The 21,792-nt window shown below is 38.9% G+C and overlaps 1 protein-coding gene across 1 annotated transcript; it reads left to right on the forward strand.

Moving 5' to 3' along the window:
* Window positions 1-9: 9 nt before the first annotated feature.
* On the forward strand, window positions 10-21,141 carry PPP1CC (protein phosphatase 1 catalytic subunit gamma). The gene is made up of 8 exons (XM_082416850.1): window positions 10-238; window positions 10,947-11,078; window positions 11,971-12,201; window positions 16,823-16,927; window positions 18,023-18,246; window positions 18,458-18,592; window positions 19,808-19,868; window positions 20,761-21,141. Exons 1-8 carry the CDS (start codon window positions 184-186, stop codon window positions 20,829-20,831), a joined length of 1,014 nt encoding a protein of 337 aa, XP_082272976.1. The 5' UTR covers window positions 10-183; the 3' UTR covers window positions 20,832-21,141.
* Window positions 21,142-21,792: the final 651 nt, after the last annotated feature.

Raw genomic sequence — 21,792 nt, forward strand, 5'->3', positions numbered from 1 at the left:
TCTCGTGGTTCCAGTGGGGAAAGAAGGAGGAAGCAGGGAGCGGGGCGGTTGGGGGGGACCCGCCGCGGCTTTTGCCACCGCCGCCACCACCATCTCTGTGCTCGTGGCGTGGGAAAGGAGGTGTAAATCCCGGGCGCGAGCCGGCGGCGGCGCCACTGCGGGAGGGTCGGCGGTGGGAAGGCGATGGCGGATATAGATAAACTCAACATCGACAGCATCATCCAACGGCTGCTGGAAGGTGAAGGGGGCGGCGGGCGGCTCCGGGGACTCGCGGGGGACGGGGGATTTGGGAGGCCTTTTGGACTTGCAGCGCCGAGAGGAGTGAGCCCCGCGAGTTCGCCCGCGGGCCGGGGGCTGCAGCGGGAGGGAGGCTGCCCGGGGTTCCGCACTTGGGCCAACCCGCGGACACTCCTGGCTCCACTCATTCATTGCACGAGGGTGCAGCCTTCCTACTGGCCTTGAAATTTGAAAACTCCGCTCCCCACCCCCACGTTTCCGGTACGTACCCCAGTGCGCCCCGCACACCCGACCAATCTTTGGATGAAGGTTGGGGGCCCCAGTCCAACTTACAGGACGGCACGTTACGAACTTTCTGGTCCTCGTTCTCTTGGAAAGCAACATGATGGGGATATGGATTACACCGGGCTTGGGGGCTTCTTTCCTATCCTGCTCATTTTTATTTTTTGTGAGGCTGGGGTCGAGGGGTCCATTACTTGTTATTTGGTGACGAACGTTCATATCTCAAGGGGATGTTGGAACGCATCTCCTCCTGCCCTTCCAAATACTCTTTTTAAGTTGTCCTTATCTTGAAGAGGTCTCCGCGCTCTTTTCTGAACGTGCCTCTGAACCGAGAAGCCAGCAGTGATGACAGTTTCGTTAGGATCTTTCCAGTGTGCCAGGCTCTGTGTTAAGCGTTTTGCGCTCATCGGATAAATAAAGTCATGATATTACCAGCGCTTCTAAAGCGCTTACTGTGTGTCAGGCATTTTTTGGAGCACTTTACACAGATTACATGTAATACTCCCAACAACTTTACGAGGTAGGTGCTATTATTTTTTTACTGTTTTTCAGAGGAAAATAAGACTCAAAGAAGTGAAGTGACTTGACCAAGGTCACACAGTAACAGTCAAGTTTCAAACCCAGGCAGCCAGGAGCTAGAAGTCATTCAAGTCACCCTATGTATGAAGGAAGGTGTCCAGTGGTTGAGCAAAGGTTAAAACACATGTTAAATATTGGCTGACCTAAGACTCGTGAGGTGTCTGGCGATTGATTTATATTGATGAATGACGGATGAAGTTCGGATTTTAAGGAGGGACACCGAAATGAAATCACCTCTCACCACCCCCCAAATTCCAGAGCACATCTATTATTAGTAGTATTATTAATACTAACATCTAATTCCAAACTTTGAAATAATTCACATCCCTTTCTTAATTTGAATACTGGATAATGTAGATTTGGCTGAGTTTTAACTGCTTTTTGCCTTTGTACATTTCTACAATATTGTTGGACTATAAATGCTGTGAGAAATGGAGTCGAGAGCATAAACAGTTGGACAGTTCTGGTGTTAGAATTTGCAGATCTTTTGATTAAGTCATTAGAATGAAACTCCTAAAAATATCTCTACTTAATCTCTGTAAGGTTTTTTCATTTTATAGTTTCTTAAAAGAAAAACCCATTAAATAGACCCCTGAAATGTTGCTGCCATTTGTGGGTGAAAACCTTATTTGTTCAGTACCTGGCATTTATTTTAAGAACCACACTTTTTTTTTTTGCACCTTCGTGAATGTATTTATTTATTTATTTTTATTATTATTATTTTTTTATACAGCAGGTTCTTATTAGTCATCAGTTTTATACACATCAGTGTATACATGTCAATCCCAATCGCCCAATTCAGCACACCACCATCCCCACCTCCCTGGGGTTTTCCCCCCTTGGTGTTGTCTGTACGTTTGTTCTCTACATCTGTGTCTCAACTTCTGCCCTGCGAACCGAAGAACCACACTTTTAATACTAGTTACTACAGTTCTTTGATTTATGTGAGGCAGCAGTGGGTCAGAAACAGATTAAAACAGTTTGCAATAAGAAAAGAACTTAAAAATTCTTTTTTTCATTCAAAAATTGTAAATTTTGCATATCTATGCAGGGACACGTGTGACGAGTTAAGAGTTGGCTTCATTTCGTTGAGAAGTCAGGAAAAAATGGAATCTGGATTAGAAACATTAGAATTTTAAGATTAGTTAAGTCTTGTTAAGTTCAGGGTTGCCCATAACTCTTGTATTCATATAACATTTTGTTAATTTTAATCTTGTTTTTTAAATTGTGCTAAGAAATTTGCCTTGATAAACTTGGATCATTTATAATGAGATCAATCTTTGTTTATTAGTAATTTCTATACATGTTTTGTACTTGAAAACCAGATTTTTTTAACATTTCATTTTTTTCATTGAAATTAATAAAACATTGTGTTTTAATTCCTCGGGAATAAGCTAGCTGCTCAACAGACGTAAATTTCCTTCTTTTCCAATGAATGTTAAATTGGCAGAGAAATGGTTGAAAATGATCCATTGAGTATATATATAATCCAAGGTAGAAAAGGTTGATAATAAGTTCTGTGATTCCTTTTTTTAATGCCCCACAAACTTTTCCCTCTAAAAATTTTAATTAAGATTTGAGTATATCTGAAAATGGAGGGAAATGTGAGTTTTGTGGCCTTGTTAGAATTGTTTACAGGTTAGAGATTGTCTCCTTTTTTAAGGTGGAGGACTGTACAAGCTAAGTGAGAAGTGGCTCGGTAATAGTACTAAAAAGACCATTCAAAAGTGAAGTCTTATTTAAGAGAATACCATGTTGGTTTTAGATTTTAGTCACTACAGCTTTGCAGTTCTTTTCTACTCTAAACTTTTTAGTAGATTTTCCTTAAGGAGGCATCACTTCTGCAACCCACCTCAGAAGATCTCTGCCTTGTGGGTGATAAAACCTTAAGGTTGTCACTCCTTCGTATCATTCATGTTCACTTATTTAAATAACTGCACAGTAAAACTTTGGATTTAGAGACTAAGCCAGCTCCTGATTTGTCTCATAGTCCTGCTGTGTTGGAGAAAAGCGAGGTTTGAGGCAGAGTAACTTTGTAAGTGATGTCGTTCAGGGAGCAGTGATGGCTAGCGATTTTCTTGCAAAGCAGGCAGTTGTAACTTATTTTCACATCCTGATTTGCCAGAAGCATCTTGGCTCTGAAGATGGCGGTTGTCACACTGAAAGACTGTGCCAAGCTCTGCACAATTGCTTGACTTGCTTTAGTGATTTAAATATGACCTCTGCCCTGGCCCTCAGACAGCATTTACTAACTTAATCCTCTGACTTGTAAAAGTAACCCATGTGTTTAGATTTTCGGTGTGAAATGAAATACGGTTATATTGTAATGTTTAAAAGACAGTGGTCCTGAAGATAATAAAGGACAAACGTAATGGCAAAAAGAAAAAAAAATCTGAAAATGCTGACCAAAGAAAACAAAAATAATCTTTCCTAATGAGACCTCTGCAATTGTTTTTTCTTTACACATCAAATAATTTTACCCATTAGAGGCTTTTCTTGGAATCAATGATCATAGGGCATTTTGTTGATAAAGACAGTAATATTAAAGTAGTGTGTTACTAATACTCTAAGTTACAAGAAGGCTGTGTTGTGAGCCCCCTGCTCTTCCCACCCCTCCTGCATGTCAGTTGTATGCTGCGTCCTCTCCTATAAGGTAAGGCAAGAAAGCTCTTTTAGAGGCACGATCAGCAGCTTGCACCAATCCTAAACCACGGCATGGAAAGGATTACTCTCCTTGTGCCCACAGTGCCTCCTCGCCTGTCAGTAGCAGGAGGCAGCAGTGAAATCTAACGGGATGGTGTGTGTCATTCTGTTGTGCTTGAGGGAGGGAATGTTAGCCCCAGGAGCAGGAGGCCAGGCTTTCCTCCTCCAAGCTGGGGAAATGCATGCCATGCTGCGCCATGCATTGGTTGCCCGTCTGCGGTAGAGGTTGGTGAGATTGTTTTATATCTGGGAAACTGCAGTCCTATAATAACCTATTCTGCAAAAGCATGTGCCAGTGCCAGTCAGTCTGCTTGACTAGGGTGAGGATTACTGATCTTGAAGCAGGGAAATCATTTCACTTAATTTACAATCACGGCTGTTAGTAGACCTTAAAGATTGAATTGTGAAGGAGGTAATATTCTGATATGAATTGCTTTGTAAATGAGAAAACTGGAAAATCTTATTCAAGAAGAAAAAGGAAGGTTTCAATCTCTTTGGAGTTTATAGAATTCTGGGACAAATTTTTACGTTTTAGGATCAGACCACTGTATCCAAAGCTTGTAAAAATAGATGATTTACTTAATGGTCTTGATGTTTTATCTGAAATCTCCAATTTCACCCCTACTCTGGGGTTTACTGGCGTCCCTCATCTAGAGGAGAGTGTATGTCACTGATATTAAGGCTTATGAGAATGAAAACCACTCATTACAAATGTAGGTTCAGATGTGAAGTCTAATCAGTGGTAGTTTATCAGAATTGGTGGCTAGACTGTAGAGAGTTAAACATTTTTCATTAAATTGGCTTCACTCTAGGTGCAGAAAACTCAAGGTTCTTTATTGAGAGCAATAGACAGTGTTTTGCAGCTATATCCTGATTATCTGCCATGAGAAAATTGGTGTCACCTTTAAATGCCCAAAGTATAACACCAGCAGTTAGGAAAGTCACGATGGGGGAGGGGTGGTTTAGAAATTAAGATGGCCAGAAAGTGGACGTCTTCCTGCTGGTGACTTTGCAGAGAAACCAAGTGATTCTCGATTAACATTTTTGTGGCTTATATTTTTTGTAGAAAAGAACTCCATTGTTTGCAGGAAAGTTTTAATGTTACAAATATTCACTGTTTTTTGTTTGTTTTGGTTTGAGGTTTTATTTTCCTAAATCTGTCAAATATTGTGAGGTTATTGATTGTCACTGAAATGAATATGATGTGGCATATTGTTAAGATTGCCACCTACTTTAATAGGATTATCTTATTAGCAAAATCTCTGTTGATTTATTTTTACACCGGTTGTGCCAGTTTTAGGTTTTAAAACTAGATTATAGTTCAGCTGAGGCTTTTTGGTGGGTATGCTATTCCTTTTCTGTGATCTTCTTTTAACAGTTAAGGGGCAAGAAGAATACTTGCTTATTCCTCATAAATAATCCCGGAGTAGTCTTAAATTTCCCTCTATGGTTTTCATCTCTGCTTTGTTACCAGTCTGTCAGAAAACTTAATGTTGTTATGTGAGAAAAAGCTGGCATTGCAAATAATCACCAATGACATTCTTTTATTATATCAGGTTTTTTTTTTTTTTTTTTTTTATGTTTGTGATTCTCATGGTCATGTTTGTTTTTCATGAAGGAAATTTTAGATTGTGAATGGCCCTCAAATACAACTGTGTCATGTTTTTAACTTAAAGCTTAAAACTTTTTTTTTTTTTTTTTTAAGATTGATTGATTGATTGATTGATTGCTATGTTGGGTCTTCGTTTCTGTGCTAGGGCTTTCTCTAGTTGCGGCAAGCGGGGGCCACTCTTCATTGCGGTGCGCGGGCCTCTCACTATCGTGGCCTCTCTTGTTGCGGAGCACAGGCTCCAGACGCACAGGCTCAGTAGTTGTGGCTCACGGGCCCAGTTGCTCCGCGGCATGTGGGATCTTCCCAGACCAGGGCGCGAACCCGTGTCCCCTGCATTAGCAGGCAGATTCTCAACCACTGCGCCACCAGGGAAGCCCTTATATCAGGTTTTTATCAGTTTGTTTTCAGTAAAATTGCATGGGAGTTTTTATCATGTGCTCATGTTAGTGATTTGCCAGATAAATAAATGATCAGATAAGTCAGAACAGAGCAGTCCTTGCTGGTAACAGCCATAGTGCATTTTTTTCTGAATCTACCATTTTAACCAGATAAAGAAAAGTTTTCATTCAGAAATCACACGTTTGGGAATTCCCTGGCGGTCCAGTGGTTAGGACTTTGAGCTCTCACTGTCGAGGGCTCGGGTTCAATCCCTGGTCTGGGAACTAAGATCCCATAAGCTGTTCCCCCACAAGTTGCGTGGTGCAGCAAAAAAAAGAGAGAGAGAGAAGTCACACATTTAAGATCTGAGTTTAAGATCTAAGTTGACCGTTTTGATATATCAATCACTAACCTACATATGTTCACTGTGCCTGCTGATTTTATTTCCATGCAGTGCCTAGCACCTGGACTTACAAGAAACATTCCACCTGGAAAATGGAATTCTTATTTGTTGGAGTATTTTGGATTCTGTTGGCAATTGTTGAAATAATTTGATACATGCAATTTGAACTACTACTTAGGAAGGTATCATGAGGAGACAGCCCTTGAGTTTCCCACCTAGGGTCTCCTTTTTGTGTAGGTTTCTCCCATCATGCACAGAGCACAGTGAGGGTTTTAAACCACAAAGTAGTGACTGATTTTATTGAGCAGAGCTGTACTGTTTGCATTTTTTCTTTGTAGCTAATAGCGATAAAGTAGATATTCAAGCCTTTGTGTTTTTAATGGTATTGAAGATGTCCCTGAGATAAACTTTTAGTTTCATAGTTTTTATGGATGGCGAGTTTTAGCTACAGCATTTATAATAATCTGCGGTTACCTAGTTTGTCTTATTTTGTGCATCCTCCACTAGAATGTAAACCTCTCAAGAAAAAGGACAGAGTTGTCTGTCCTGTTGCCCGGGTATCCCCAGCATCCAACACAGGGTCTGGCATGTAGTGGTGCCCAGCAACTATTTTGTTGAATATTTGAATGAAGCATGGTAAAACTGAATATTGAAAGTCTTAAACAGATTACATCATTTAGTTCTTATTTAATGCTTCCTATTTGTAAGGATGCCTTATGATTTTATATCCCATATCAAATTTTTCTTAGGGAGCAATGACTGTATGTTGGAGTTTCAGTAGTTTGTCCTATTAAAAACTCCTTTGGTTTAGAAGTTTAATGAAGAACAAATTCCTTTTTTTTCACTTTTTCATCTTTATTATTGCTTATGAATTGGTAAAATGACAAAAACAGTTATGTGTTAGTTTACTTGCTTTCAATTGTTTTGTTTCTAAGTTAATACCGTATATTTTAAACTTATTTTCAAGATGAAGAACAAATTCTTAATTGGGAGGGTGGTCTGGTGGAAGCACTGCTTCAGACCTAGAGTCAGTCGGGGCCTGGTGTCCTCCTTACAAGCTCTGTGATCTTGGACCAAGTCACTGAGCCTCTTCCAGCCTGTAACCCAAAGAAGTGACAGTGCCTAACGTCATGGGATTGTTGTGTTGAATGGCAGTATAAAGCCTGGGAAGTGCTCGGTTCGTGTTAGCTATAACTAATGCATGATTCTATTTGATGGACACTGAAAATAGTGAAAGTAGATTTTTATGCTGTTAGCTAATAGGCCATTTTTAAGAAATGTCTGCAGTGTTCACTCAGACTGCCGAAACCCATTTTGAAATCTTTATCTTCTGTTGCATAAATTATCTTCAACTTGAAATTTAAGAGTAATCCTAAATTTTCAAAACTAGAAACTCTAGTAAAGCCTATGGGGAAATGACACTATTGCTTTGTAATTTTAAGGCACAGACACAATTTTTGTTCTTGTTTTTTTGCTAATCAAAAGTATATAGCTTGGAATGCACGCTAATTGTAATGCCACAAATTAACAGAGATTTTTTTCAGACTTCATTCATGCAACAGATTTTGTGCACCTACCATGTACTGACCATGGGCATGTACACTGCAGAGCAAGTGGTGTGGTCCTGGCGTTTGCATTCTACCAGGAGGTCCAGATGAATAGGTGGAAACAGACTGGGAATTATAATACACAGTGTGTGCTGGGCAGTGACCAGGTGTTGTGAGAGCATTTCAGAAAGCATAAAGCGGCTTGTTGAGGGGAGAGGAGATGGCTAAGAGAGGTTTTCCAGAGTGAAGTGATATCTAAGCAGTCACGAAAGATGAGCAGGTATTCGCCAGTTGGTAGATGGTTTTGGCAGTTTCTATTTTTATAATTTTATTTTTTGAGCTGATTGTAGGGAATTTAAGAAGCTTTGGGACTATGTTGTTTTTAATGAGTGCTGTTCATCAAATATAAAATAAATCTTGATTTGTTCTGGAAAAACTGCATTTAATCCTCACTCCAATGCATATATGTGGAATGTAGAAAAATGGTACAGATGAACCTGTTTGCAAGGCAGAAGAAGTAGAGACACAGGTAGAGAACAAACGTATGGACACCAAGGGGCGGGGCGGAGGGTGGTGGATGAATTGGGAGATTGGGATTAACACATACACACTAACTAATAGGTATAAAACAGGTAACTAATGAGAACCTGCTGTATAGCACAGGGATCTCCACTTCGCTGTACAGTAGAAACTAACACAACATTGTAAGACAACAGTACCCCAATTTAAAAAAATCCTCACTCCACATTAGGAATACTTTTTAAATTGTTAGTATTGTTCTTTACTAATCTCTGTACACTCCCACTTGAGGGACTAAGAGAACTAAAATTACCATGAACTATGTCTAACGGTGGTAGTGGGAAGCCTCCAAAACCAGTAAAATTTATATTAGCAGCATTGATTTAATCTGATGGCATTGGTGTAATATGATAGCATTCATATTAAAAGAGTAGCCTGTGTGTTCCTTATAGGTGTAAGTCAGTTATTACATATTCTCCCAAAAGACTTAGAGTGGGCTATTCACTTACAGGTGTGGGGCTCTGCTGAAAAAGATTCCGGTTGAAACCAGAGCATCTAGGAGTCCCCTAGCCAAAAATAAAGTTTCCTGTTGGGCAGTCTGCCCAAGCTTCTGGCTGACTTGTGGTAAAATCACTAATGATTGGGGTTTTCTGGCCAGTGAAGCAGGGATCCCACTATCTTTCCATTGGGAGTGTTTCTTTAGTCCTCTCCTTTGTGTGTCTAGAGAGACAAAATTACTTTGGTTCTGAAAAAAAAATCATTTTTTGTTGTACAAATAGCTCAGTTGCTATTGTAAATATTATATATGTGTCTGTTTTGCATAATTCCCTCAAAAGATTATCCTTACTATGCTTTTCCTTTAATTGCTTCTTGTTTCTTAATATTTGATCAGAATGAGACAGGCAGTCATTTAGTTTAGTTACATATTTTGGAGTCCAAAGAGGTGATTTGCCCAAGCTATAAAATCAAGACAGAAACTTGGGGCTTCTGGCTCCCAGTTCAGCGCACTCAACATTTTCTTTTTTTTGTGCCCTTCAAGAGTTTGATTCTTCTCACTTGTCATCCTTTCTTATTTATTGTCTTTCATTGAAAAAAAATAACACCCTTCCATTTCTGCTCAAAACTTGTTTCTTCAGGGAATTCAGTTTCAGTGGCTCTTCAGGCTGAAGGATGGCTTCCCCTAAGACAATATTTCTCAAACTTGGACACAGCCCTTTTTAATGGAAAAAAATTCTCAACAGACATCAGAGTTTTTTACTTGTAGTTTTTATTACTCTGTAATGTTACTTAGATATTTACAGAACAAAGCTAGATACAAACCAGTTAAACCTGTTGCTCTTGTTCAGCTATTAGGCCAAATGATTTTGTGATTTTGAATACAAACAAAGCCTCCAAAACTGATAAAATTTAAATTAACAGCATTGATTTAATCTGCTCATCACTTTATATTGGGTTTAATGGTGGAAAGAGGTAGCCTTAGTTCTGTATTTAGTCTGGTCCGGTGTTTTTGCTTCAATTCTAGTTTGGAGAATGCTTGCGTTCATAAATCTTTTGTACAAAACAAGTATTAAGGCTTTGATTGCGAGTTTTTGGCAAGCAGGCCAGTTCATAACTGTGAAATTAAGGTAAATTTAGCAATTCAGTGCTATTTATTATGTATTTAATAACTGTCTAGTCTGTTACAACTGGAATCAAAACAGAATTTTATTTCCTACTACTACTTACCTGCTGATAAATGAATTGTTATAAGGCCAGAGGATATCTTGTACTTCACTTTGATAGTACTTCACTTTGCTAGTGAGTAGAACTCAGAGTGCTCTGATGCGGGCACTTGGGAGTTTAGGACACTTGGTGCTGTGCCATGATTTCTTTTTGCCTTTTCTCAATTTTTATCTGTTCAAATTACTAGGAAACCTTTCTCACAGCACACACTGACATCCTTTGCCCTGTACAGGCATGATTGTATTCACAAATGCAGGCCCAGAAAGTTGCACAGCCAAATATGCACAGCAAGCGTACAGTGTGTTTTAATGAAATGAAAACAACACTTAAGTTTTTTCATAGATAAATCTGGGACCCTTGAGAGACCTGTGGACCTCTGAAAAACACTGATTGAGAGGGAAGATCTGAGCTTTTCCAATCTCACATTTTAAAACGAGGCATTCTTAGAACCAACTCAGTAACATGGCAATCTCTAAAATCTCCTGCTACACAAATACTAATTCATTTATAAGACAGGAGAAGAGAAGACAAGACGAGAGGCAAAAAGAGCTGGCCTGGTGGGCGGGTTATAGGTGAACCAGGCCAATTGTATGTCTTGGATGCAGAACTGAGGCCTTGAGCTGTGCCCAGGGGGAGTCTGATTTCACAAGCGATAAGACTTTTCTAACAGTATTCATACACAGAGAGGAGGATGACCCCTTGATCAGGATACTGTAAAGAAGTCTTACCTTGGTGTAGAAAATGCAACTAAATCTCTGAAATCCTGTCTTAAGATTTTAAGATTCTAATTAAGCATTAAAATCATGTTCTTTATAAGTGTTCTGAAAATAAAGCCTAGCCAGAAAGTAGTTAAACTGTTTTTGCCTCTTTATTTAAAACTTCTACCTTTTCCGATATTTTTAATTTTTACATTAAATCTTATTTTTACTTCTCTTGACTGAATTGGGGTTTTTCTCCCCTACAGTGAGAGGGTCCAAGCCTGGTAAGAATGTCCAGCTACAGGAGAATGAAATCAGAGGACTGTGCTTAAAGTCCCGAGAGATCTTTCTCAGTCAGCCTATCCTACTAGAACTTGAAGCACCACTCAAAATATGTGGTAAGTTTTGGCACACTAACAGTTATCTTTGGTTACGTGATTGATTGACTGAGTCAAGGATATACAGATGACTTTGTGTTAGCCAACAAAATCATTTACTATTTATGAGTAACCTGGAACTACTTAAAATTAAATAATTGTAGCTTTAGAATAAATACCTCTAATGGACTTAATGTGCTTAGATGTGCTTCGCATTTTCTTAAAATTATTTCACTAAACGAATATAAACATTGCAGAGGAAAGGAAAGAAATGAAACAGAATGGAGAGCTAAGAAAAGGCCTGAATTATGAGTATATAGGGATTATATTTAAGCTTAAAGCAACACTGGTTACGCCTAAAAATATGCCGTTTTGTAGTTCTGTTTCTACATGATAGATGCAGATAACTGGTATAAAAACTAAACTCTATCTGAGAAATGCTATATTTATTCTTCTAACATATTTGACTGCATTGATGAAGCTTGTGGTGTTTTTGTTTTTAAGTAAAATGCTCTTTGGCATTATCTAGCAGGGAGACATTGAAAGCCAGATGCATTGGTGGGTGTAGTGTGTGTACACCTTTGTTCACACCGGGCCAGGGCTTGTTAAGAGTGCAGCACTTCTGCTGACACGATCCCCAGAGACTGAGCTGTCGGAGATCTGATATTGATCAGCCAACCTGAAAGGAAAACCGTGTTACTTGGCAAGAAGACCTGCCTAGGCATTAATAATCCTTTCCATAAAATAAATTCCCAATTAGTTGAGTTTTGTGTGAGAGTCTGGATACACACATACACTTAAAATTATCACTAAGCTCAGTTGAACTAAATATGATACAAGTTTGGAAATTAGTAATGTTAGTGGTTTGGACTATGTGTATGCAGACACTATGTAACAAAATTCTTGCTTCTAGGTGATATCCATGGACAATACTATGATTTGCTTCGACTTTTTGAGTACGGTGGTTTCCCGCCAGAAAGCAACTACCTGTTTCTTGGGGACTATGTGGACAGGGGAAAGCAGTCACTGGAGACCATCTGCCTCTTACTGGCTTACAAAATCAAATATCCCGAGAATTTTTTTCTTCTCAGAGGAAACCACGAATGTGCCAGCATCAATAGAATTTATGGATTTTATGATGAATGTAAGTACTTTCTATGTCTAAGGAAGATTTACTCAAATTGAGATTCTTGGTCATAAACTGAACATATTTCTGTTAGGATTTGCAAGTTTAGATGTAGTGTTGTGATTTCTCATGTTTACTATTTCATTAACTTGTTTTTATCCTGGTTTTTCTTTCTTGGGGTAAAAAATAGCACTCATTGCCGTATAATAATGCCCTGGATTCTTGTATGATGTGATGATTAGATTAGGAAGTAGCGATCACAGTGGTGATTTCTTTTTAAGATAATTGTTGTGATAAATAGTCACAGATAATTTAATTCTTAGTACAACTCTGAGAATCTGTCCAAATAGTTAGCTTCGTTTTTGACAACTTTGAGATAAAATTTCATTTTGTAAACTTCATCCATCTTAAGTGTACAATCCAGTGATTAAGTAAATTCATAGTTAGGCAACCATCACCACAGCCCTATGCAAGCACTAATCTACTTTCTGTCTCTATAGGTTTGCCTTTTCTAGGCATTTCATATAAATGGAAACTTGCAATATACAAATAATTACTTTTTGTAATTTGTAATGTAGTTTTTTTCCTTCTGGCACATCTGCTCCCCAGGAAAAATAGCAGTTAGTATCTGAAATTGTGCTGAAAGGAGAAAACAAAATTGGGGGGGAAAAAAGCTAATTAAAAATATTTGTATAATTTATACATTTTATGACCCATTTTGGATTATTTAGTTGAAGGTGCACTTTGAGTTGATAATTGACAGAAACAAGTTTTTGTTTCTTTTTTTAAATGAAGTAAGCCTTTTATTTTTTATTTATTTATTTTTTTACAAGAGTCTTTTTTTAAATTTATTTTATTTATTTATTTTTTTATTGTTTATTTTTGGCTGAGTTGGGTCTTCGTTGTTGCTCACGGGCTTTCTCTAGTTGCCAAGAGCAGGGCTACTCTTCGTTGCAGTACACGGGCCTCTCATTGCAGTGGCTTCTCTTGTTGTGGAGCATGGGCTCTAGGCGCACAGGCTTCAGTAGTTGTGGCTCGCGGGCTCTAGAACACAGGCTGAGCAGTTGTGGCGCATGGGCTTAGTTGCTCTGAGGCATGTGGGATCTTCCCGGATCAGGGCTCGAACCCATGTCCCCTGCATTGGCAGGTGGATTCTTAACCACTGCGCCACCAGGGAAGTCCCAGAAACAAGTTTCTTAAAGCCTTGAAAATAATCAGTTTTGGTGGAGAGTTTTTTTGTTGGTGCTGCTGTTTTTAAGTAACTATAAAAAAAAAAAAAATTTTTTTTTTTTTTTTTTTTTTAATTTTAAAAAATCCTTACCTCCATCTTCCTTTTGTATTCATCATTTCTGCCAGCGGGAGGGTTCAGGCTGGGAGGAAAAGGAATTTGAATTACTAGCACTTGCCAGTATAATTATAACAAGACTGGTAAAGCATTGTCACTGTGACCCTCCCCTAGACTGTAATAATAACCTATAGTCTCTCAGGGTATGGTGTTTTTCCATCTCAGTTTCACATAGATGTGTTCAGCTAGCGTATTTGTTAGAAGTACATTGCTAGAAAGGTTATGTTTAAAAGACTTGGCCCTCGTACTCGCAACCTCTTACATGACTATATATGTTTGTCTATGGCCCTGAGACCCAGCTAATAAGATGAGGCTGGAGGAAATTAATTATACTTCAGTAAAAAATTAAAAGCAAAACAAAACAGGATGAGGCAGGAGGGGTTATCAAGAAGAAAAATCCTGTGGGTTCTGAACTGACTGGGACACCTGAGTTGGGCAGGAAAGATACTTGATATTGACAATGAGTCTATTAGAGAAGTACTAGTAGGGCAGTTAGTTACTACTCCTTAGGTAATGAAATGAGAGGCAGAGAATTTTATAACATTGTGTTTTAGGTATTTGTTACAGGTACTACTTTTTAGAACAGGTTCCTTTTTACACAGCTGTTAGCAAGTATTTTGATGTTTTCATTAATGAGGTTCAAATCCATAAGATCTCTTCGTTGTGACATATATCCCAGTCTGAGGGTATTGGCTACATCATTTTTGTTTCTGTTTAACGTGAGGCCCTATGATTTAGAAGGTCAGCACTGATTGGAATCAGTTTTGACTCTTGTTCGTCCTCAAGACTGATGTAATGACCTTGTACTCCAGCTTTCCCCTCTCCCATCAGGCAGGTGTAATTTGCCACCCAGTCTATTTGTGGGCCTAAAAGTGTCCTTGACTTAGGTGGCTTTCAGTTGATGCTTTGCCGACTTTTTTTAAAAACCTTGATAATTTTGTTAAAATTTTATTGTACTGAAAAATTTTATTCAAATGGAAATGTCCATGGAACAATTTAAAAACCACTGTTTTATGTGGTAGACTTATTTCCTAAGTGTAACAAGCACTCTATGCTACAATTTCTCCCCCACCACCCAATTTTATGACTGTAGTCCTGGAAAAGCCGAGGTATCTGTTGTTGGATAAAATGTGAATGTGTGTTATCCTTTTCTGATACCAGAGCTGTCTGGTCTGTAGTAATAGGAAACTGCATTAGGGGTTCTAGCTCAGAATCTGAGGATTTGGAAGCTTGAAGAGACCTTGGCAATTATCCAGGAATCCTGGAGCCAGATGCTCCTAGTGGTCTGAAGGGGCCTTAGGGAGGAAATGTAGAGAGGAGAGGAAGCAGGACTTAGTTGATGCTCAGAGACAACAGGAGGAAGAATCTTAAATTTTTTTTTAGTTTATTTATTTTTGACTGCATTGAGTGTTTGTTGCCGTGCGCGGGCTTTCTCTAGTTGCGGCGAGCGGGGGCTACTCTTCGTTGTGGTGCACGGGCTTCTCATTGCGGTGACTTCTCGTTGCGGAGCACGGGCTCTAGGTGCGTGGGCTTCAGTAGTTGTGGCACATAGGCTCAGTAGTTGTGGCTTGTGGGCTCTAGAGAGCAGGCTCAGTAGTTGTGGGATATGGACTTTGTTGCTCCACGGCATGTGAGATCTTCCCGGACCAGGGCTGGAACCCATGTCCCCTGCATTGGCAGGTGGATTCTTAACCACTGTGCCACCAGGGAAGCCCAAGGATCTTAATTTTTGATAGAGAAGCCAACAAAAATAGCAAAGGAATCCATGAGAGTAGCTGGAGTGCGTTGTGAAACTAAAGAATCAAGGAGTGAAGCAGACTTCAAGAAGGAAGAGAATCTGTTGGCACTGGCAAATGCAGCATCTGAGCAATGGAAAAATCCAGGGGAGCCATTGGAATGTTGTTCAGAGACAGGCTTCAGTAGAAAATGGAGACAGAACCAAATCACTTTTATACATAGGGGTTAGGACAGCCCAGCCCAGCCCTGTTCTTGTATTATTACCACTGTTGGAAATTGGAGGTGCACAGGTTCCCCTTCATGCTCTTGTAGAGAGGAATTCTGTTAAGCTTCCAGAAAACTCCAGTGAAGGAAGATATGGGACAAAGGGAATTAGTGGCCTCCAAAGAAATACAAAACAGGGTGAACCATGGTGAGGGTTATACCCAGTCATAGAGAAACATAAACTATTAGGAGAAAAAACAAAAATCCTCCTCTGCAAAGGGAGAAGTCAAATGTTTGTTGAATTTGCATTGCGTTTCAAACCTGTGCTAAACTTTCTCCCTGACTTGATTTGCAGTGGAGTGGAAGATGTGGTTCAGGAAGCCTGTTGCTTGGGCCCTTCTCGAACTCAAAAGAAAGGGTACATTGAAAGCTGTAAACCTTTCAGTGTCCACAGGATAAAAATGGAGAAGAGACTGAGGACAAACTCTTGGTTTAGGAGTAAGATTGTGCTTTGACCTTTGGTGTTTTTTAGTATGGAGTGTACAGGAGATGAAGGCACCCTGACAATTGGGTCTTCCTCATCCAATTCAGAAAGATTTGTATTTCCAGGGTTTATGAGTGGGTTTTTTACTCAGAACATAGTTTTCCTGTGGAAACAGTGCCTTAAAGGTATGCTTCTGTTCAAAGCACACAATGACTCCAGAATGCATGGAATATATGGGTTGGTGAGGTGGGAATATAACCACCCTGTAACATTTTTGGTGGGGGGCATTCTCAGTGTTTGTGCAGCATGTTAGGGCTATCCTGGCGTGCCTGTAATAAGCAATCTGTATTCCTTTTTAGTCGTTGTGCTTCCTACTAGAATATTTTGGGGGGCTGGGAATTAAATGGTTCCAGTAGCTTATTGAGGGTGGTGGGGGAGATGAGATGGGTGTTAACTCTCAGAGGCTTCCTCAGAAGGAAGATTATAATGGCACATGTGTGAGTTCTTCTTAGTTGCCTTTAGAAATAGGAACCTACTTGCAGGTTGAGAGTGGACAAAACAGACTAGATTTCAAACAGAGTTGGTGTTATCAAATCATTGTTGAGATTTAATGGTTATCCTTAATCATTATATCTGGAATTCTGATTTCAGACTTCCATGGAATTTTAAAATACTTCATATGAAACTGTAAGTTGTTGCTTATAAATCAGACATCTCCAAGTATTATATATATCTGAATCTCTCTTTCTTAATAACAGCATAGTTTTTGTTTACTTAAGGTAGTCAGAACCTTGCCTTGGAGGACTTGTCCTGAGGGAATGTACCTACAGAACACCAGTCTCTTTTTAACCATCCCAAAATTTTTACAGGTAAAAGAAGATATAACATTAAACTATGGAAAACTTTCACAGACTGCTTTAACTGTTTACCGATAGCAGCCATCGTGGATGAGAAAATATTCTGCTGTCATGGAGGTATGCGGGCTGATTTTAATTCCACATAGATTTTGATCTCTTCTAAGGAGTGTACACTTTGACATTTATCATCCCAATGAGTTATCATTGGGATGACTTCCTCTGTCAGGTAACTCCTGTATTGCTGTGTTACATCTTGGGTCCACTCTGGCACATCCAGGATCATTTGGATACAAGTCCAGAGTACCCAATTGATTTGTTACAGGGAATTAAGGGTTCTGTAACAGCTTTGAAAAGAGAGCAAAAGGATTTTTGAATATAAAATAAACAATATGCTGTACCATAGATCCTCTAGGATACTGAAAATGTGAATAGACTTCCCCTTGGTCTGTTTTTGATCCTTTCCTTTCAGAAGTTTTTCTGACCTAGATGTTAAAAGTTATTTTGCTTGGTGGTTGTGCTGTATATGATGTAATTAAAATAATAATTGCAAAGAGGATTGATTTCTTTTCATCTGTGGTCAGAAATTAGACAACTATCAAAGAGCCAACTCACTATACTTTAATAAATCCACTATCCCTGCCTTCCTTATATACTTAAACTGGTTTTGGTAGAGTTGGGCATGTGATTTTAAACTCATATGAGAGTCAGCTACATCTGAGCTGGTCTGATAGATTTTATGGCCCTTGGACAGCGCAGGTTTCCTAGAAAGCTACATCACCTGAGTGTCTGCATCCTCTGCCCAGTCACTACAGATGGTCACCAGGGTGCTCTGTGTGTTGAGGTAACTTTCCATATGCTATTTAAGCACACTGTGCCTTGCAAATCAGTGCATGTAATAAGTTCCAGTGCCCCCTGCCTTTTTTTAACCAAAGCTAAATAAGAAAACGTAGCCAAAGATTTAATGTAAGCCTTTGTAAGAGTCACTGGGTGTCTGTAGACAAATGGAGCTGTTAAAGTGGTAACATCCTTTTTATTTTTATTTTTATTTATTTATTTTAAGTAGTAAGGAGCATTGCTGCGTGAGCCTTTATTTTTATTATTATTTTAAAAAATTTTTTGAATTTTATTTAATTTATTTTTTTATACAGCAGGTCTAACATCCTTTTTAAAGTTCTGTTTTCTTCAATTTTTTTTTTTTTTTTCATTTAATAGGTTTATCACCAGATCTTCAATCTATGGAGCAGATTCGGCGAATTATGCGACCAACTGATGTACCAGATCAAGGTCTTCTTTGTGATCTTTTGTGGTCTGACCCCGATAAAGATGTCTTAGGCTGGGGTGAAAATGACAGAGGAGTGTCCTTCACATTTGGTGCAGAAGTGGTTGCAAAATTTCTCCATAAGCATGATTTGGATCTTATATGTAGAGCCCATCAGGTATTGATTTTGAATTTTACATGTACACTTAAGAGCATGTGTGTGAGCACAGATTCTCCTTGTTGATTTTGGTGGGTAGGTATTGCTTATTTTATACAAAACGTCTCTGGAAGTGTGACCTACAGGATATCAGGCTCAACGGGAAACTGAAGAGTGGTTTTACCCACCTAAAATTTGCACCTCCTTATACTGAAAATGTTTTCTCTCCAAGGTGGTTGAAGATGGATATGAATTTTTTGCAAAGAGGCAGTTGGTCACTCTGTTTTCTGCACCCAATTATTGTGGAGAGTTTGACAATGCAGGTGCCATGATGAGTGTGGACGAAACACTAATGTGTTCTTTTCAGGTAGAGGATGCTTTCAGCATTGTTTCCTTTTATTATGTCTGAATTTTACTGATTTTTTAAAAAGTGCTACTTTCTGCCTACTATTCATTTATGTTGAGTAGACTGAATTTTTATTTTCCCTTAACTGGTGTTTGTCCTAGTTCAGTAATGAGTGAATTCCTTTTAAAGGAAAAAAATTATCATAGAACCCTTCCTCCAGTGTTGAATTTAACTGTTTTTACATTATTTAAATACATAAAAACCGCAATATATTAGCTTCGTATGCTTATGGCTCCTTTACTATAAGTCTAAAACTACAGTGTCAGTGCAACGTTCAGCTAAAATTAAATCACCACTTGCACGTGAAAGTAATACTGACTGCCATGTGCCAGATGTGCTATGTAATTACTCACTTCTCCCACCACTTTTCTCTAGTCTGATTTCTATAAAACCTCTTATTGATTCACCATGACATCATTTGGCCTTCACTTGGCACAAAAGAATCATTTACATATAAAGTCTACCTCAATCTTTTTCTCATTCACTTGTTATGAATAAACTTGTATGACTTCAGGCTAGCCCAATCATAACAAAAATACAGCCACTAAACTCATGTGGCAGTCATCAGTTAACTGAATTAAAACAGGTGTTTTTTGTGTTTAACCAAGTATCAGGGAGAGCTTGCAGCTCCCAGAGATTGTGACAAGATTCCCTAGGGCAGGGGTCCCCAACCCCCGGGGCCAAGTTAGGAACTGGGCCGCACTGTGTGAGCGACTGAGTTTTCATTTGCCACTCCCCACCGCTCCTCATCCATCGCTCGCATTACGGCCTGAACCATCGCCGCCAGCCCCGCCCTGTGGAAAAATTGTCTTCCACAAAACCGGTCCCTGGTGCCAAAAAGGTTGGGAACTGCTGCCCTAGGGGTTTGAGGGACACTATTCTAAAGAACTTCCCCCACCTCCCCATCAGAAGGGATACCTAAAGGTGTGACTTCCAAAAATTGGCATTTTATCCAGAGGCAAAATAATTTGTTCAGCTCATATATCTTAGCTGTTCATCAGAGCATTTATTACCAAAATGTTTGTCAGCTTGGTTTGTATTAATATGCCAGTGGGGCCTTCCAAGTTGTTGGGTCAGTTTTAAACAAAAAACTTTCTGAACAAAAGATTTGAGTGAAATTTAAGATTTGAGGTTGGGTGTATTTCCTAAAATGCATGGTCTTTTGAATCTTTGCAGATTTTAAAACCTGCAGAAAAAAAGAAGCCGAATGCCACGAGGCCCGTAACACCTCCAAGGGGTATGATCACAAAGCAAGCAAAGAAATAGATGTCATTTTGACACTGCCTAGTTCGGACTTGTAACATATAGTGTATAACCTTCATTTTTAAAACTGTAATGTGTATTGGTCAGCTTGCTCAAAAAGTGTTTGTGGGCCCCCCCCCTTCCATTTTTGACTTAATGAATAGTATTTGCTGGTTATAACAGCAAATGAAAGACTCTCCACTCCCAAGGAAAAATGTTTTGTTTTGTTTATTCTCTGTTCCTTTTTGCAAACAACCTTAATGATGGTGTTAAAGCTGTACACCCCAGGACATTTTATCCTTTCTAAGGGGTGAGCGTACAGCTGATCTTTTTTTTAATTCCGTACAACCCATGAATAATGTAAATGCTCACTTTCTTTAGGATATAAAGAGAGCCCTAGGGTGCTCAATCTGTACATGTTATGTCATAAAATGCATATTGTTGGATACAAACCACTGTGAACTTTTTTTGTTTTTTTTTTTCAAAGGGATTGCTTTTTTTTCTCATTGTCTTATCATGTACAAGCTAGTTTTTATAGCTATCAACATTAGGAGTAACTTTCAACCTTGCCAGCATCACTGGTATGTATATTTAATTAAAGCACACTTTCCCCTGCGATATACTTAAAATGACGATTAAAGCCATTATTTTAAATGTTTGTGACTCTTTCCTGAAGCCAAAGTTTCTGTTGAAATATATATTGACACTCCCCTAAGTACAAGGTGGCATGGTTGTGTACATCTGCCGCCTTTTTGGGGATTCAAAAACAGGTTTTTGAGTTTGAATAGCAATTAGTAACATAGTGCTGTTTAAGCTATTAATGATTAAAGTTAATAACATTTTGTACGATTTCCATATAGCCTATTCATTAAGTAATCTTTTTACAGTTACATCAGGCCTGAACCCGTCCATTCAGAAAGCTTCAAATTATAGAAACAATACTGTTCTATACGAGTGACTGATTATGCTTTCTTTGGCCTACATTCTTTATTCTGCGGTGAAGTTGAGGCTTATAAGTCAAAACAAAGGAACTAACTTACTATCCAGCAGTTTATACAGAACTCACAGTATCTATGACTTTTTTAAACTAAGATCTGTTCAAAAGAAATCTGTTTCAACAGATGACCATGTGGTGAAAATAAATTCAGACTTATTAAATGATGAACTTGTTAAATTCTCTCAGTGTCAGTTTATCAGCACAATACACACAGGAGAACTGTTGATGGCATATTGAGTAGCTTTTAATGAATAAATTGCTCTGGAAACCACACAGTCTCAATTTGGATTTGTCTTCCTTCAAATAGTCTGTTTTCTAAGATGGATTAGAATATGGATGCTCGTATTCTTCGAGTTCTTACCTGGATATAACTAAGTTTTTGAAGTAGAGCGATGAGATTGAACTATCTTCCCCTACTATTTAGGGAGGTGTGGGACTTCACGAGTTGTGACATCATCTGTATCCATAGTTTTCTTTTTATCTGGGTTCATTTGAACTTGGCAGTAAAATTCAAGAGCTACTTTTTAAATTATTGTAAATCAACCACCAGTGTTTTTATACACAGACCTTTGCTCTCTTCTCCCTTCCCTAATTCATATGGAACACAGTGTTGTGTCCTTTTATATTTGTCACAAGTGTGTCGAATGCATATTAATCTCTCAAGTACATTAAAAGTGGGTGGAGAGAGTGTCATTTGAAAAGCACTTTCTTTTATCAAAAACTGGTGTCTCTTAGGGAGTTGGGAGAGGACCTCCTAGTGAGGGATTGTTTGAACCGACATTTGCTTGTGGAGAGAAGAGCAAAGTCTGCACTACAAGCTCTGGCCCTGAGGCATAGGCTGTGTCCTTACCCGCAGTGTGCTCCTGACTTGAAGGAGGATGACCTCGTGAGCTCTAGCTCCTTCCTGCTCCATGTTTGTGAC

The sequence above is a fragment of the Balaenoptera physalus genome (genome assembly GCF_965194825.1).
Source record: "Balaenoptera physalus genome assembly, chromosome: 12".
In the NCBI taxonomy this organism is placed as follows: domain Eukaryota; kingdom Metazoa; phylum Chordata; class Mammalia; order Artiodactyla; family Balaenopteridae; genus Balaenoptera; species Balaenoptera physalus.